Source organism: Bubalus bubalis, chromosome 9 (assembly GCF_019923935.1).
Source record: "Bubalus bubalis isolate 160015118507 breed Murrah chromosome 9, NDDB_SH_1, whole genome shotgun sequence".
Taxonomy (NCBI): Eukaryota; Metazoa; Chordata; class Mammalia; order Artiodactyla; family Bovidae; genus Bubalus; species Bubalus bubalis.
The window spans coordinates 91,863,366-91,881,677 of NC_059165.1; the positions used below are offsets into that span (position 1 = coordinate 91,863,366).

At 52.4% G+C, this 18,312-nt stretch overlaps 1 protein-coding gene across 1 annotated transcript; it reads left to right on the forward strand.

Moving 5' to 3' along the window:
• Positions 1-73: 73 nt before the first annotated feature.
• Positions 74-3,710, forward strand: FEM1A (fem-1 homolog A). Its single transcript, XM_006067121.4, has one exon. It carries the CDS (start codon positions 220-222, stop codon positions 2,179-2,181), a length of 1,962 nt encoding a protein of 653 aa, XP_006067183.2. The 5' UTR covers positions 74-219; the 3' UTR covers positions 2,182-3,710.
• The last annotated feature ends 14,602 nt before the right edge of the window (positions 3,711-18,312 follow it).

An 18,312-nucleotide genomic window follows, 5' to 3' on the forward strand; every position in this document is an offset into this window, starting at 1 on the left:
CACGGAGTGTGCCCGCTCAGAGAACTACATTTCCCTACACATTTCCATACTCCAACGGAAACAGGCCGCGGCAGCCATTTTATTCCGCCCCAGAAGCACCTAAGATGGCGGTGGGGGAGACGGTGAAGGTTGCCGCCTGCCCCTCGGGGCGCTAGTCCGCCGTCCTCCGGTCCCCTCGTCCCCCGGCGGTCGGCCCATGGCCTGGCGGAGGCCCAGATCATGGACCTCCACACCGCCGTGTACAATGCAGCCCGCGACGGCAAGCTGCAGCTCCTTCAGAAGCTGCTCAGCGGCCGGAGCCGGGAGGAGCTGGAAGAGCTGACGGGCGAGGTGGCCAGCGGGGGTACGCCGCTGCTCATCGCCGCCCGTTACGGCCACCTGGACGTAGTCGAGTACCTGGTGGACCGGTGCGGCGCGAGTGTGGAGGCGGGCGGCTCGGTGCACTTCGATGGAGAGATCATCGAGGGCGCGCCGCCGCTGTGGGCCGCCTCGGCCGCCGGCCACTTGGACGTGGTGCGGAGCCTGCTGCGCCGCGGGGCCTCGGTGAACCGCACCACGCGTACCAACTCGACGCCCCTGCGCGCCGCCTGCTTCGACGGGCACCTGGAGGTGGTGCGCTATTTGGTGGGCGAGCACCAGGCGGACCTGGAGGTGGCCAACCGGCACGGGCACACGTGCCTCATGATCTCCTGTTACAAGGGCCACCGCGAGATCGCCCGCTACCTGCTGGAGCAGGGCGCCCAGGTGAACCGGCGCAGCGCCAAGGGCAACACAGCCCTGCACGACTGCGCCGAGTCCGGCAGCCTGGAGATTCTGCAGCTGCTGCTTGGCTGCAACGCCCGCATGGAGCGTGATGGCTACGGCATGACACCGTTGCTGGCGGCCAGCGTGACGGGCCACACCAACATCGTGGAGTACCTCATCCAGGAGCAGCCTGCTGGGGACGAGCAGGCGCAGCCCGGGCTGGCCAGGGCGCAGCCCCAGGGCGCCCGCTCGTCCCCCGAGGAACCCCCGAGCGGTGAATCGTACGAGAGCTGCTGCCCCACCAGCAGGGAAGCCGCCGTGGAAGCCTTGGAGCTGCTGGGAGCCACCTACGTGGATAAGAAGCGGGATCTGCTCGGCGCCCTGAAACACTGGAGACGGGCCATGGAGCTGCGGCACCAGGGGGGCGAGTATCTGCCCAAACCGGAGCCCCCGCAACTGGTCCTGGCCTATGACTACTCGAGGGAGGTGAACACCACCGAGGAACTGGAGGCGCTCATCACCGACCCAGATGAGATGCGCATGCAGGCCCTGCTGATCCGAGAGCGCATCCTAGGTCCTTCCCACCCAGACACGTCCTACTACATCCGCTACCGGGGCGCTGTGTACGCTGACTCGGGCAACTTCGAGCGCTGCATCCGCCTTTGGAAGTATGCCCTGGACATGCAGCAAAACAACCTGGAGCCTCTGAGTCCCATGACGGCCAGCAGTTTCCTGTCCTTCGCCGAACTCTTCTCCTACGTGCTCCAGGACCGCTCGGCCAAGGGCAGCCTAGGCACGCCCATCGGCTTCGCAGACCTCATGGGGGTGCTGTGCAAAGGGGTGCGGGAAGTGGAGCGGGCCCTGCAGCTGCCCAAGGAGCCCGGGGACTCGGCACAGTTTACCAAGGCCCTGGCCATCATCCTCCACCTGCTCTACCTGTTGGAGAAGGTGGAGTGTACGCCCGACCAGGAGCACCTGAAACACCAGACAGTCTACCGGCTGCTCAAGTGCGCCCCTCGCGGCAAGAACGGCTTCACCCCTCTGCACATGGCCGTGGATGCAGAGACCACCAACGTGGGCCGCTACCCGGTGGGCAGGTTCCCCTCCCTGCAGGTGGTCAAGGTCCTGCTGGACTGCGGGGCCGACCCAGACAGCCGGGACTTTGACAACAACACCCCACTGCACATCGCAGCACAGAACAACTGCCCGGGCATCATGAACGCCCTGATTGAGGCGGGGGCCCACATGGACGCCACCAACGCCTTCAAGAAGACGGCCTACGAGCTGCTGGACGAGAAGCTGCTGGCCAAGAGCACCATCCAGCCCTTCAACTACGTGACCCTGCAGTGCCTTGCGGCCCGCGCCCTGGACAAGAACAAGATTCCCTACAAGGGCTTCATCCCTGAGGAGCTGGAGGCCTTCATCGAGCTGCACTGACCACACTGACCACAGTGGGAGAGGCGAACCCCAGGAGGGCGGGGCCCGCACCGGTCCCGCCCTCTCTCTGGGAGCACTTCCGGTGGCTAGAAACCTGGGAGAGCGACAAAGGGGAGGGGCTCTCCCGCCTCCATGGCCCCCTCCCCTCCGCAGGGAGCGGGGATAGGAGTGAGCGAGCTGTCGGTGCTAGAAGCCTTCAGGGTGACGCGCTCGGAGAATGGACTTTATTGCAGGAGCCTGCGCACCCATCCTTGGCCTGAGAAGACGCTCAACCTCCCACACGCCCCGTTTGCCTGGGTTAAGGAGGGTCTTGCCTTCTGACTCAGAGGCGGATGAGTTGAAGCCATTGCCTTCCTCCCCCACCTAGAAACGCAGGAAGAAGCTGAGAGTTGGTCCGGCCTCCGGATAGATGTAGACCCCCCCAGTGCAGGGTTAGGACGGGGGGCCCTGAGGGGAAACTGGGAGACCTGCCTTTTCTAGCACGTTCGCACCTGCTCCCTCCACCCTGCAGTGGATAAGGGTCTCCACCCGGGTAGGGGCAGCCTGCCCTTTGCGTAGCTTTCGTGGTTTGGTGTTCTGTTTATTTACTAAGCGGGCAGGTTACAGATGTGATGCAGGAGTCCTGAAGTTTTGCTGCCATATACTTTTTTTTTTTCTTTTTCTAAAATTTTTGGTTTGTCAGACTCGCTAAGTTATTTTTATGCAGCAAGGGTTTTGTCGTGCCCGAGGTGGCCCAGCCGGCAGAGGTGAGCTTTATCGTGTTAAGGAAGGGAGGTGCCAGCACCACGTATCCGTCCCCAGAGCGAAGGTGACAGTACGTTTCTTAATGATAGTTCACTCTTAGCCTTTTTTAGGGGCCAGGCTGCTTCTCGCCCAGCAAAACCTAGCATGGTTGGTTTGGGCTTTGGTTTTCACAATTTATGAGTTAAAACCGCAGGCCGCTTCCACGTCACAAGTCACGCCCAAGGGCACAGGTGCGTGGCCATCATCCTGAGTGGCTGTGTCCAGTTTTTAGCTGCTTGGAGACCTGGATGCAGGTGACCTGAGGCAACGCCAGGTACACTGTTGACCCACTGTGTCAGCTAGATAGACAGTGGGTGTCGAGACAGGTTGCCAATTAAGGTGGAAGGAAATCTCGGCCTCCCGTCACTGGGGGCTTCTGGGAAGGGGGATTGTTAGTCCTCCTGCCAGAGAACCCTCCCCGGTGGGATTCTCAGGGCCTGTCCTCCATGGCCCTGGCCGCCAGCAGCAGAGTGTTCTTGGCCTGTTGGGAGAGCGGAAGGGGACTGGAGCCGGTGCCCCTCCCGCAGCCTTGTCACGGGGCAGCTACACTGATGGAAGCCTTCCGCAGCACAGTGGGTCCCCGGATGCCCCGCCCCCAGCGAGGGAACCAGGTCTCTTTGGATTTGCAGTGTTAGTTAGGACATTCTTTTATTTCCAAGACCAGGTTTTGCCTTCCATCAAGGCGGGAACCGCCCTCACTGTCCCTCCTGAAGCCCGGAATAAAAAGAGGAGGAGTGTCAACTGCATGTGCGGTGCTGTTGTTCAACCTTGTGTTAAATGGACGACTTGGGGGGGCAGGTGGAAGGGAGTGCTGAGTGGGTGGGGGAGGAGGGTTCTGCCGGGTGTGGAAGGCCCAGGTAAGGAGCACGGCACCCATCCCAGTTTATGTCCTGGGGCTTAGTGTCAGAGTTACTCAGGAAAATGTATTACTGCAGAAAAAACATAAAACCACTTAGTTGTCAACTCTGCTGTGCAGGAGGGTTGCCTCAGAGGAGAGCATGGCATGATTTGACCTTCCAGAAAGGTCTAAGGGAACAGGAAGGCCCCCAGCTCAGCCCTGCTTCCCTGAGACCATGTGATGGAGCCTATGAACCCTCTGGCCCAAGAGGTCTGTGCATAAACTTGGGTTTCCCAGAGGAAAGTCCCACCCTTTCCTTTTGTCCTGCCATGTTGTTAAATTCTGATTTTCTCTGCACTCTCATGGTCGGTCAACTCCTCGCCCACAGCACCGTCCTGGGAGTCTGACGTTGACTGTTTGCCCAGGGCCTGCCTTGCACCAGGCCGGGTTCAAGCCCCCGTAGAGGAGAGGATTGACCCAGCCATACCTGAGGCAGGCATCTCCCCACATCCTCACCTCCCGAGACAACAGGGAGACTGTGCCTTGGGGCCGTCTCACTTCCAGTGGTGAATTGGGCTGGAGGGTTCTCCAACTCCTGATTTCATGGGGACCCAACGACCTTTACCAGCCCACACCACTCAGCAGCCCTGTGGATATATGGTGGTCACCCCGGAGGAGTGGGTTTCGAGTCAGCAGGTGCTCCCAGCAGCCTCCCGGGAGACACCTGCACTGGCAGCATCTACTGGACCCCGGCCGGATGGTAGGCCCATTCTGTGTGTCTGACAGGACTCACCAAGGAGGGGAACCCATGTGGGCCAAATGCATGCTTTAAAAGCTCACGCCTGAGAATTGTGACAAGCCCGAGACTCTCCAGAGAAAGCCATTGTAAAGCTCAGGCAGATTTCTGGCGCGGGTTGACCCAGCAGCTCAGAACTTAGGAATGACGCGGGTCCTCCCGGGTCCTGACATGGCGGCCAGCGGAAGGCCACGCGGCAGCCAACATCGCGACGTTCACTGGGACTGGACGGGCCACAGCAGCCCAGGCACGGGTCATGCTGACAGTCGATTATTGTTTAGCCACCAAGTTGTGTCCCACTCTTTTCTGATCCCCTGGACTGTAGCCCACCAGGGTCCTCAAGAACATATGAGTGGGTTGTCATTTCCTTCTCCAGGGGATCTTCCAGATCCAGCAGTCAAATCTGCATTTCCTGCATTGGCAGGTGGATCCTTTACCACTGAGCCACCTGGGAAACCCAGGTCAATTATTATGTGCAAGTTATCAGTGACGAGACAAGCTCAGAGAGGCCAAGTGGTCTGCCCCAGGTCACACAGCCAGGGTGGTGGCCCACCTCGCTGGTAGGCGCAGCAGACAAAGGCTCAGAGGGAGGAGGTTTGCCTGAGTTCACCGGGGGCAAGGCTGAGACCCAAGGTTGAAGGCATTGAAAGTGTGCAGCCCACCCCACCAGGGGGAGCCTCTGCCCCTCTCAGTGTCACCCCTATCCCACTTCTGGCCTCCACACAATGGAGTCAGCCTGAAGTTCTGCTCACTGACTCATCTGTTCAGTTAATGTCTGCCTCAGATCTTACGGAACCCTGGGAGTGTCTGTGCTGGTCCCCACTGAGTGACCCCTGTGGTGAGTGAAAGAACCAATGCCTCTTGCCTCTGGAGATTCCAGTCCTCCTCTAACAACTGGGGAGCAACCCCTGATGGCTCTGCCACACACGGAACCCGCCACCCCCACGGGATTCCAGGACTGTCATCTGAGCAGTGTTTACAGGGAGCAGAGCGTCCCAGCCCGAGGTTAAAGATAGCACAGCTCAGGGGCTCACATCACAGGCCCAAAAGGAGATGACGGGCCAGCCCCCAGGATGGTGGCACTCGGCTGGCACTGCAGGGTGCTGACCCCGTGTCCCTGCAGAAAGGTTGGGGGGTGTGGAGTCCTTCGGGAGATTAAGTTAGGACTGGGTAAAGGCGGGGGTGGGGGAGATCCACCAAGTTGTTGCCACAACAAGTGTTAAGCAAGACCCAGCCCAGATGTGGGCAGCACCATCCGTCCTGGGGGCAGGGGGGAATCAGGGGGAGGGAGTGTTCCCTCCTCTGGCCTGAGCATCTGTCTTTCTAGTAGGTTGCAAAAGAGACGGTGATCCTCCACAGTGAACAGGACATTTGAGATCCTCCAGTGCAGCCAACTCCCCCTGACCTGAGTCCTGATGTCTTCTATTAAAAGCCCGTCAAGCAGTGGTCTTGATGGAATGTCACCTCCTCCATGAAGCCCTCCCAGATCATCATCAATAATGTGGCCCCAAACAACCTCTACCCCATTCTCCTGTGTACTTGCCTCTTAATCCTTAAAACGTTAACCCTGTCACCTTTTTCTTTGTTTCCTTGTTTATTCATCATGTCCCTTCCTTAGAATGTCAGCTACTCAAGTTCATCCCATGCTGCATCCATAGCACCTAGAAGAGGGCCTAACTCAGTTCATTAAGCATTTGTTGAATGAATAAATGAGCTCACATGGTTCATTCAAAAAAAAGAACAAGGAGCTCTGTGTGGCTGAATCAGAGTGAGTGAGGAGACTGGACTTCCTTGGTGGTCCAGTGTTTAATACTCTGAGCTTCCACTGCAAGGGATGCAGGTCCAATCCGTTACTGCAGAACTAAGATCCCACAGGCTGTGCGGTGTAACCAAAAGGAAAGGGGGGAGTGCAGGAAGAGCTGGTGGACACAGGCAGATGGTGTAGGGCCTTAAGGCCCTAAAGAACAGAGTAATATTTGCTCTCAGGGCTGTGGGGAACCGAAGCAGAATTTCACACCAAGGAGAGACATGGCCTGATTTAAGCCTTGAGATCACTGGCTGCAGCTGGAAGAACGGATTGGAGGGAGGCAGTGGGATGCAGAGAAATGAACATATTTCAGATCTTTGGAGGAGGGCTGGCAGGACTCGATGAACTGGTTTGGGGAAGAAAAGTCTGAGGTGACTCCTGAGTTTGTTGGCCAGAACCAATAAGTGGATGGATGGTGGGCCCGTTTGATGGGCCAGGGACAAATGGAGCGGAGTTGCTGACTCAGGGTGACTCCAGGGCCTAGTTTGGAGCTCCACTGGAGCGGCCTTGTTCACCACTGTTTAGTCAGTACTAGGAAAATGCCTGGCAGGTAGTGGGAGTTGAGTCACTGTGTGTTGACTAATATAAGGCTTTTAGCCCTGGGGAAGGCATGTGAGTGAGCTGGTGGGTCGGCAGCTGTGACCCAGCTCCAGTCAAAGAAGAAATCACCAAGAAAACTAGAGAATTCTTGGAGCATTTTGCTGTTGTTGTTGACTTGCTCAGTCGTGTCCGACTCTCTTGGGACCCCATAGCCTGCTAGACTCCTCATACAGCACAAGGTATGCTCATGTGTGCAGTGCAGCCCAAGCAGTGCTTAGAGGGCAACGTGGAGCTTTAAGCGCTTGCGCTAGAAGACAAGAAAAGCAGAATCTGCAAACTGTGGCCCATGGGCCAAATCCAGCCTCATTTTCACAAATTAAGTGTTACTGGCACAGACACATTCCTGTGCTCACACCTTCCCTGTGGCCACGCTCATGCTGCAGTGGCAGAACTGAGAAGTTATGCCAGAGACCCATCTGGCCCCCAAAGCCTAAAATATGTACTTAGTATTAATAAATTAATAATTAATATAATGTTTAGCCCTTTATAGACAGAAGCATGCCAATGCCTGATCTAAAATCTCACCTTACAAAGCTAGAAAATTCAGTGCCAACTAAATCCAAAAAATAAAGAGTGGAAATCAAAAAAATAGAAATGGGCAAATGATCGAGTAAAAACCAATGAAAGCAAAGCTGATTCTTTAGAAAGTTTAATAAAATGGAATGAAACACGGAAGCTTGCCTGGTGGTCCAGTGGTGAAGACCCTGCTTCTAATGCAGGGGATGTGGGTTCAATCCCTGGTCCCTCAGGGAGCTAAGATCTCATATGCCTTGAGGTCAAAAATACAAAACATAAAGCAGAAGCAATATTGTAACAAATTAAATAAAGACTTAAAAAAATGACCACATAAAAAAATATTGACTGAAACAGATGGGCTGGTGGGGTGGGGTTCTAGATTCTGCCCTGCAGTTACCACCTTGCAATCAATCCTCCGATATAGTCCAGCTTCCTCACTCAGAATGAACATGTGCACTGGGCAGTGTGGTGTGGTGCCTTAGCACACAGGCCGTATTACCTTGGGAATGGCAGTTCCTCTCCCTGAGCCTCAGTTTCCTCATCTGTGAAATGGGGTTGGTGGTAGCAGCTGCCTACCAGCATTGCAGTGCAGTGGGTTCAGTCACCCAGTTGTGTCCAACTCTTTGCAACACCAGGGATTGTAGCCCACAAGTCTCTTCTCTCCATGGAATTTTCCAGGCAACAATACTGGAGTGGGCATGCGGAGTGAGTTTATCCAAGAAACCCTGGCACACAGGAAAGTGCTCAGCGAAGCTGTCATAGGCGCCTACTGCCTGCACACTCATTTATACATAACAATCACAGGTGACCTGTAAAAAAACTTAAGTAATTATACATTTATTTGAATGTGTTTTGGGGAACAAAGTATGGCTAGGCCCTCTATTTCCAATATTGTGAATTCATAGATGTTAATACTTGAAAAGTTCAAAATAAAGACGAGTTCATATTTTTCTACAATCTTTTTCTGAGATAAAACCTTACCATTTTATTTATTTATTTTAAAGTCTTATGATGACTCTTTTAAGGGTTTGGGGTGTTTTGGGTTTTTTGCATTTAAAAAAAATATATTTTTTTAAATTTATTTTTGGCTGCACTATGAGGCATGTGGGATCTTAGTTTCCCCACCAAGGATCAATCCCGCCTCCCCTGCATTGGAAATGTGGAGGCTTAACCACTGGACCAACAGGGAAGTCCCAAGTTTTACCACTTTAAATGTACAGTTAGTGGCTTTAGTATAACCTTAAGAATGCCACCATCAGCCCTATCTAATTCCAGGAAGCAAAAAAAAAAAAGTTGGTTTTTAAATCTGTTTAAAGAAAAATATTAAATGACTCAAGGAATAGAAATTAAGTAAGAGGGCAGATGGCCAGCAGCAATGCTGAGGACGGTAGACAGGTAAGCAAAGCCTGCGAATCCCCGGGAGGCTTTGAGAGGGCGTGATGGCCCAGACTGACAGAAGGGGCCTCTAAGAACCACCAGGGATGCGAATGTGTACAGCAGCCGCTGAGGGGTCTGGGGGAACCCAGGGAGCCTCGGGGAAAAATAAGAGATGGGGCTAGGGCCCTCTGAGAGGTCAGGCCATTCCTTTTCTCAGGAAGAGGACCATTTTTTTTAAAAAAAACTTCCTTTGGAAATTGGAAACCCTGGGCTCCTTCCAGGGCTATAAAAAGGCGGTGTGTCCACTGACCAGGTTAAAAATAAAAGATCCCCACCCAGGGGCATTTGGGGTTGGGAAGAGACACTGTGTAGGCAAGGCAGGGTAGGTCTTGCTGTGTGACCTAAGGCAGGTGTCTGCCCTCTCTGGCCTCTGGTCCCCAACAGCATTAGACTGAACGATTTCCAAACATCCAGTGAATGGGCATGTTTATACAGCCGCTGATCTTATTTACAGAGATTGTTAACAGGGAGAGTGGCCTTTGGCATGGCCTGGAAGCTGGCACTCTCTGGCGATTCTGACTCCCTCCCTGCCTGGTTTCTTTTAGGAAGAAGCCCTTTCCCAGCCCCGGGAAGGAGAGGCAGGAGCTGTTGTTCAAGGGTGCCCTCTAGTGTCAGTGAATGCTCATCGCAGCATCTCGTTAGTCACTAAGTCCTGTACGACTCTGCAACCCCATGGACTGCAGCGTGCCAGGGTTCCCTGTCCTTCCCTACCTCCTGGAGTTTGCTCAAACTCATGTCCATTGAGTCAGTGACTCTGGATCCCCACAAATAAAGGAGCCATCCTGTTCTCCCCTCTGTCCCCCCGCCCCCACCGCTGGACACAGTTCTGTACCAGGTTGGACCACACTGGCTCTGCCCTCCCCTTCCCAAGCCCCATGCTCCTTCCCACCACAGGGCCTTATGCTGGGCTCTGCCCCTTACCTAGAACACCCTTTCTCCCTGGAATGAGCCCCTCCAGGAAGCCTCCCACAGCCACTCTTATCCCTGTTTCCCCTTCCACCATGTCCCACCACACCCAGGACCATCTTTGTTGTAACCACTTACTCTAATATCTATCTCCCCCACAGATGTGTGAGCAGAAACAGGGTCTGCTTTAATCAACAGTGTGTCTGAAACAGTCCCTGGCATACAGTCGGTGCCAATACACACTGTTCAGTAAATACATTGTACTGTGTATTGAACAGTGTTCAATACACACTGTTCACTCACTGGCAGGCAAGAAGGAAACATAATATCAAGAGTCTGTTTTGCACAGCAAGGGAAACCATAAACAAGAGGAAAAGAAGACAACCTAAGACTACCAGAAAATATTTGCAAATGATGCAGCTGACAAGGGCTTCATTTCCAAAACATACAGTTATACAACTCAATAACAAAAACAAACAACCCAATCTAAAAATGGGCAGAAGACCTAAATAGACATTTCTCCAAGGAAGACATACAGATGGAAAATAGGCACCTAAAAGATGGTCAATATCATTGATCATAAGAGAAATGAAGTTCAAAAACTAAAATTAGGTACCACCTCACACTGGTCAGAATGGCCATCGTTAAAAATGCTCTCCAAATGCTGGAGAGGATGTGGAGAAAAGAGAACCCTCTTATACCTTTGGTGGGGAAGTACAATTGGTGCAGCCACTATGGAGAACAGTATGGAGGTTCCTTAAAAAAAATAAAAATAGAACAACCTGCAACTCCACTAAGTGAAGTCGCTCAGTCGTGTCCAACTCTTTGCAACCCCGTGGACTGTAGCCCACCAGGCTCCTCCATCCATGGGATTCTCCAGGCAAGAATACTGGAGTGGGTTGCCATTTCCTTCTCCAGGGGATCTTCCTGACCCAGGGATCGAACCCAGGTCTCCCGCATTGCAGGCAGACGCTTTAACCTCTGAGCCACCAGGGAAGCAACTGTACTAATGGGCATATACATGAAGAAAGCTCTAATTTGAAAAGATACATGTACCTGTATGTTCATAGCAACACTATTTACAATAGCCATGACACAGAAGCAATCTGAGTAGCCATCAACAGATAAATGGATGAAGAAGCAGCAGTACCTGTATACAATGGGATACTGCTGCTGCTGCTGCTGCTGCTAAGTCGCTTCAGTCGTGTCCGACTCTGTGTGACCCCACAGATGGCAGTATTCTGTATTAAACCATAACAGAAAATAATATGAAAATATATACATAAGTATAACTGGATCACCTTGCTGTAAACCAGAAAAAGAAATTGTTTTAAAGACAAAAACAGACTTAAGCAGTAATGCAAATTCAGGCAGACCTCAGAGGCACTGTAAGTTTGGGTCCAGACCATGGCAATAAAGTGAATATGGTAATAAACCAAGTCACACAAATTTTGAGGTTTCCCAGTGCATGTGTGTGTGTGCGCTCAGTCGTTCAGTCGTGTCCGACTCTGCAACCCCATGGACCAGGCTGCTCTGTCCACGGGATTTCCCAGGCAAGAGTACTGGAGTGGGCTGCCATTCCCTTCTCCAGTTCCCAGTGTATATAAGTTATATTTACACTAAGACTGTATTCTATTAAATGTGCAGGACTTCCCTGGTGGTCCAGTGGTGAAGAATCGGCCTGCCAATGGAAACACAAGTTCTATCCCTGGTCCGGGAAGATCCCACAGATGCCTCAGAAGCAGCTAAGCCTGTGCGCCACAACTATTGAGCTTGTGCTCTAGAGCCCGGGATCTGCAACTACAGAGCCCACCGGCTGCAATTACTGAAGCCCAGGTGCCCTAGAACCCGAGCTCTGCAACGAGAGAAGCCACCGCCACGAGAAGCCTGCGTGCTGCAACGAAGAGTCATCCCTGCCTGCCACAATGAAGACCCAGCACAGCCCAAAATAAACATAAATAAAAATAAAAGTGTGCAGCAGTCTCTCCTTTAGCATAGCCGCCTTCCTGAATGACCTGAGCCAGATTTTCTGGAGGACTTGCAGCAGCTACTACACCAGCGCTCACTCCTTCCCCTTGCGCTGTTCTGCTATGAAGACGGCCTCTTTCCTTCAACCTCATGAACCCCCTTCTGCGGGCCTCACACTTTTCTCCTGTAGTCTCCTCACCTGTCTCTGCCGTCACAGAACTGAAGAGGGCTAGGGCCGGGGTCTGGATGAGGCTTTGGCTTACAGGAAGGAATGCTGTGTCTGGTTTGATCTCCTATCCTGACCACAGAAACTTTCTCCCTATCAGCAGTGAGGCTATTTCATTCTGTTATCGTTCGTGCATTCACTGGAGTAGCACTTGATTTCCTTCAAAGCCTTTTCCTTTCTTTGCATTCACAACTTGGCTAAGTATTTGTAGCAAGAGGCCCAGCGGTCGGCCGCTCTCTGGTTTTGGCATGCCTTCCTTATGAAGCTTCATCTCTAGCTTCTGATTTACAGAGATGTGTGATTCTTCCTTTCCCTAAAACATGTAGAGGCCATTGTGGGGTTGTTCACTGACCTAATTTCAATATTCTTGTGTCTCAGGGGATAAGGGGGCCCAAGGAGAGGGGAAGAGAGGGGGAATCAGCTAGCGGGTGGGGCAGTCAGAACACACACACACACACAGTGGGGACTTCCCTGGCAGTCAAATGATTAAGACTTTGCCTTTCAATGCAGGGACTGTAGGTTTGATCCCTGGTCAGGCAGTCTAAAAAATAAAACATAAGACAGAAGTGATATTGTAATAAATTCAATAAAGACTTTAAAAATGATCCACATCAAAAAAAATTTTTAACACATATTTATTAAGTTCATAGTCTTATATGGCATCCCCAAAATTACAATAGTCAAAGAGCACTGATCGCAGCTCATCGTGACAAATACAATCATGATGAAAAAGTCTGATATTCTGTGTGAATTACCAAAATGTGGCACCGAGACACAAAGGGAGCAGAGGCTGTTGGGAAAATGGTGCTGATCGACTTGCTTGTCGCAGAGTTGCCACAGACCTTCAATTTGTTTAAAAAAAAAAATGCAATATTTGTGGAGGGCAATAAAGTGAAACAGGATACAACAAGGTATGTTTGTTCACTTATTGACAGCCTACTGTATACCAGGTACAATGAAGTCAGACAAACGTTGTGCCCTCCGAAAGAAGACCAATGTGTGTGATGACCAGGTAACTTCTATTTGTCCCAAAGTGCTAAGAGTTATGGAAAAAGAAGGCAGAGTCAGGGGGGTTGGTGGGTGCCATTGAAAATGAATTTTAAATGGGGGGACCTCATAGAAGCCTCTATTGAGAGAGTGGCATTTGAGCAAAGATCTGGAGAAGGTGAGAGAAGGAGCTGTGGCAGAGTGAGAAGGGAGGACACTGGGCAGTGAGCAGAGCATATGCAAAGGCCCTGGGGCAGGACTGTGCCTTGTGTGGTAGAGGAACTAACAAGGAAGGAACTAGCAAGGAAGTCTGTATGGCTGGAGTCAAGTGGGCGAGGGGGAGACAGGGAGGAGTGGAGGGCACGGAGGAAATGCACAGGTCGTGCGGGTAGGACTTGGAGGTTTACCCCCAGGGAGGTGAGACCCCGGAGGGCCAAAGGCAGAGGAGGGGCAGGGTCTGCCCTCTTGTGGATGCTGCAGGGAAGGCAGACTGGTAGTGAGCCTGGGAGTCTAGGGACCAGGATGCAGGTGACGGCGCTGGTCCAAGTGGGAGAGAAGTGGGTGGGCTCTGGACAGTTTTTTGAAAGCAGAAGCAGAAACCTTGACTGACAGGTTAGTCGAGGGTGCCTGCCATCTTCTAGCTGAGCAACTCCCAGGACAGAGCTTCTATCCACAAAGAAGAGACGTAGGGGGAATAGGTTAGAGAGGCTGGTCAGACACAGCGTGGCCATGCTGAGTGTGAGATGCCCCCCATGAACCCCCAGCACCTGGAGACATTGAGGCGTCTGGAACCTGGAGCTCAGGGGAGGTCCAAGCTGGAGACGGGGCTGAGTATATAGTTGAGGCCACTGAGGAGGGGAGAGACCCTAGGGGGTCCAGGAGAGTGGGGAGGGATGGCATGGGGCGTGAAGGGGTGAGAGAATATGGGCCCTGTGAAGCCATGTGAGGACGGAGGTCTTGGAGGCCAACAAGCACGTAGACACTTCAGACAAGGGGAGGAGGACAGAGAAGTGATCCCTGGACTTCACAACTCAGTACTAATGACCTAGACCAGGGCGGTTTCTGCAGCCTTGGGAGGAAGGCAGGCTGATTACGGAGCAAGCACTTCAGGAAAGACCCCACCCTGGCCCCTCTCAGGGAGGAGCCCCCTTTCTAGAAGGCCCTCTATTTGCATGGGCAGAAGAGTGGGGCAGGAGGTGGCTACACAGCCTCCAGAAACTTCCTCCTTCTGACTCCACTAGACTTTCATTTTCCGGAGCGAGGGCCTGTCTGGCCCAGTTGTGGGTCAGGGCAACCAGCATCAAGACCTCTGGCAAAGGCCCAGGACAGAGCCAGACCTGAGCAGGAAGCAGATGCTTCTAGAAGAAACAAGACACTGGCTGCCTCATCACGGGCCATCTGCAGACCTCCACACCAGCACCCTGGTGAACAACTCTGCCCAGGCATGCGTTTGTTCATTACCTCACCTGAGGCGACAGCCTGGACACTCCATGGCCATCACTGGGTGGCGATGGTGCAACCAGAAAATAAAGAGTAAAAGTATGATTTCTCATATTTTTGTCCCACCCTGCAATGGATTGCCTGATCAACCCCGAGGCACCCCACTGCTCTAGCTATCCAGCTTCCAAGAGTGTTTCTCATACGGGTTATGAAGGGGCTTTGGGGGGAAGAATACTATGCAGCCATGAAAAAGAATAAGAACATACAAACAGTGCTAGCCCATGCTCCTGATAATAGGGGTGGCCTAAGAATGCATGTTCATGCTCTGCTGAGTGAAAGAAGTCAGATGCCAAAGACCACATACTGTGTGATACCATTGATATGAAATGTCCAGAGACAGAAAGCAGATTCATGGTTGCCAGGGGCTGAGGAGGCGGCTGCCAAGTGACTGCTATTGGGGATGTGGCTTCTTTAAGGAGTGATGAGAACATTCTGGAATTGGTGATGACTTTGCAATATATTGATTATACTAAAAACCACTGAAGTGTACACTAAAAAAATAACATAATTCTCATAGGAAAAAAAATTCAAGCTTTAGATTTTTAAAAAGGGAAAAAATTCAAAAAACTTCCCCCCCTTTTTTTTTGCGGGGGAGGGGGGCTGTACTGGGTCTTTGCTCCTGCAATAGCGCTTTTTCTAGTTATGGCTAGCAGGGCCTACTCTCCAGTTGCAGCACTCAGGTTTTTGATTGCAGTGACTTCTCTTGTTTCCAAGCACAGGCTCTAGAGCGCTCAGGCTCAGTAGTTGTGGCTGGGAGTAGTTGTGGCTCTACAGCATATGGAATCTTCCCGGACCTGGGATCAAACCAGTGTCTCTTGCATTGCAAGGTGGATTCTTAGCTACTGGACCACCAGGGAAGCCCCTCCTCTGTTTTCCCTTCAAGGCTGTTTGGTCTAGAGGAAGCAACCCCAGGCCCCTGGAGCCATGTGAGGTAGGCTGGTCTCTGAGCTGGAGGTGGCCACCAGGGGGCGCTGGGGCAGCAGGAATTGTGGCCTCCTGTGACGTTGACCTTCCCTACAGGATCCCCTCCAGGCCTTTGCCAGTGCTGTGCCCACCCTCAGGGACACTTTTGCCCACCAATGGTTCATTCTGACATAAGCCTCTGGTGTCAGCTGACTTCCTCCTTCCAGAAGGTCCTCTTAATTCCCCCCAGGCTGGTCAAGGATCCCCTTTGAGCCCCCTACACTTTATCACAGTCCTGACCACCCTGTAACTCTGTCTCTGAAACTGCTCCATGACCCCTGGAAGGACAGAACAGAGGTGTCTCAGGTCACCTAAGGGGGTGACCACTCAGTCATCCCTATGTCAAAGGGCCTGCACATTGTAGGAGCTCAGTAAATGTTGGTTGGCTAAATGGATAGAAGAATCCACATCCTCTCCACTTACTGCCCAGTAAGCTCCATGGGGGCAGGGACCAGGCCTGTGACCACAGCGCTCAGCAGGGTCTGCCCACAGTACGTGCTCACTAACTGTCTGTCAAAAGGATTCACTTTACTGAATAGTTATTGTGTGCCACGGTCTGTGGTGGGTTCTGAAAATGCTGCAGTGAGCAAGACAGATCAGCCCCAAGCTCCCTCAGGGTGGGCAGGCTGTAGTGGAGAAGCCAGAAATTAGCAAGTAATGAACAGGAATATTTCAAAGAATTTTTAAAAATCAAGGCCATAAATTCACAAGCTGCTAAAATCCAGTAGAGAGACACCTGGCTCCTTATCCTGCCCCAAAAGACTGCTTGTGAGCTGTATGACCTTAGATAAATGACACCACCCCTCCTGACCTCAGTTTTCTCATCTGTAAACTGGGAACACTGTTTCTAGCTCCCATGGCCATTGAGAGAATGAAGTGAGTGCAGGCATGCAAGCTCGGTCACTCAGTCGTGTCCAATTCTTTGCCACCCCATGGACCTAGCCTGCCAGGTTTCCTCTGTCCACGGAATTTTCCAGGTAAGAATACTGGAGCAGGTTGCCATTTCCTCCTCTAGGGGATCTTCCCGACCCAGAGATCAAACTCATGTCTCCTGCATTGGCAGGCAGATTCTATACCACTGAGCCACCTGGGATGCCATGCACTACGTGAAGCCCTCAGCTCAGGGCTTTCAAAATGATCATTTTTAAATACATTGGGTTGATGCAGTGATGTACCTACCAGAGTTCCAGACCGAAGCTTGCCGGGTCCATGGCACAGGTGAGAAAGATGCGGCCCAGAAAAGGGCTGTGACTTGTGACTCACATTTCAGGGACGAAATAAAAGCTCACGTTCTGAATGTGCCCACTTCTCCTCCCTCTTCTGCCTCCACCGGGGTCTAGCCCCCAGCCTCACTGACCTGGACTCACAGCTTCTGCCTCGCTCCCCAGTCTGCCCTCCCTGCAGCAGCCATCAGAGGGCGCATGTGAGCACTTGAGTCAGACTCCGCCCCTCTTTTGCCCATAGCCCTCCACGGCTCGCAATTCCCTGAAAGCAAAAACCTAAGTCCTCCTGCAGCCCACAAAGCCCTGCACGACCTGCCTGTCCCCTCTCTCCCGGACCTCCTCCCTCTCTCCCCCCTCACCTACTCTGTCTGTCTTTGCTGTTCACGCAGTATATGCGGTCCTGCCCCAGGGTCTTCGCACAGCCTGTTTCCTCTGCTCAGAAGATCACCTTCCTTTCCAAGTTCTTCCCATGATGACCATCTCCTTTTCTTTCTCTAGATATTGGCTGTAATGCAACCTCCTCAGAGAAGCCCTTCCTGGCTATCTGGGCCAAAGTTCTTGCTCGTGAGGCACTACCATTAGGTGCCCTGTTTATTTCCTCTAAGTCTCCTCACTGAAACTACCTCACTTCCTCATTTGATGACTCATTCGTTGCTCCCTCCCTTCCACCTCCGCCTGCAATTGAAAATAGAGTAGGGGACAGTTCACATCTGTCTTTGCCCCTACTGCACCCCAATATCTGGGACGATTCTGGAACACAGCAGGAGCTCAATAAATATTGGTCAACTGAAAAAATGGCAAGTGTCCAGTGAATTGTGGCAGATCCTAGCCTCAGTCATCAGAAACTTTCTGTTTGGGACTTCCCTGGTGGCCCAGTGGTTGGGACTCAGCATTTTCACTAGGGCGGCCCAGGTTCGGTCATTGGTCAGGGAACTAAGATCCTGTAAGACGTGCTGCAGGGTCAAAAAGAAGAGAAAAAAATGGAAACCATCTGTTCCCTTGACCCCACCCCAACCAAGAATCTAATCTTTCCAGATTTCACTTCACTGGGGGAAGGCCAGTCCAGGAGCAGATCCTCGACAAAATCTGAGTCAGCTACTAAAATAGCAAATGGTGCGTGACAGCCTGGCTGACTCACACGAGGTCCGCCCTTTGGGGCGGCTGGTGGAAGAAAGGGCATGCTAAGTCAGTGTTCAAATCCTGCTGTTGGGCCAGAGAAGGCCTACACGCCTGACCCACATACACCCTTCCTGGGCTGGTCTTCATTTCCTCCCTCGGAAATCCGACTACGGCATTGCAGTCTCCCCATTTACAATCAGTGTGGTTTTGGGGCCAGAATTCACCTCTCTCAGCCTCGGTTTTCCCCATCTGCAAAATGGGCCCAGTAACAAAATCTTTTACTCCGGGAGGAGGGTCAATTTTTTTTTTTTTTTTTTTTTTTGGCTACACCGCAGGGCATGTGGGATCTTATTTCCCTGACCGGGGATCGAAACCACATCCCCTCCAGTGGATACTGGAGTCTTAACCACTGGACCACCCTGAAAGTCCCAGGGAGGTCATTTTTGAGGATTAGAATGTTTA

Coding starts and splice junctions, on each gene's coding strand:
- FEM1A (XM_006067121.4), top strand. CDS start 220: ATGGACCTCCACACCGCCGTGTACAATGCAGCCCGCGACGGCAAGCTG.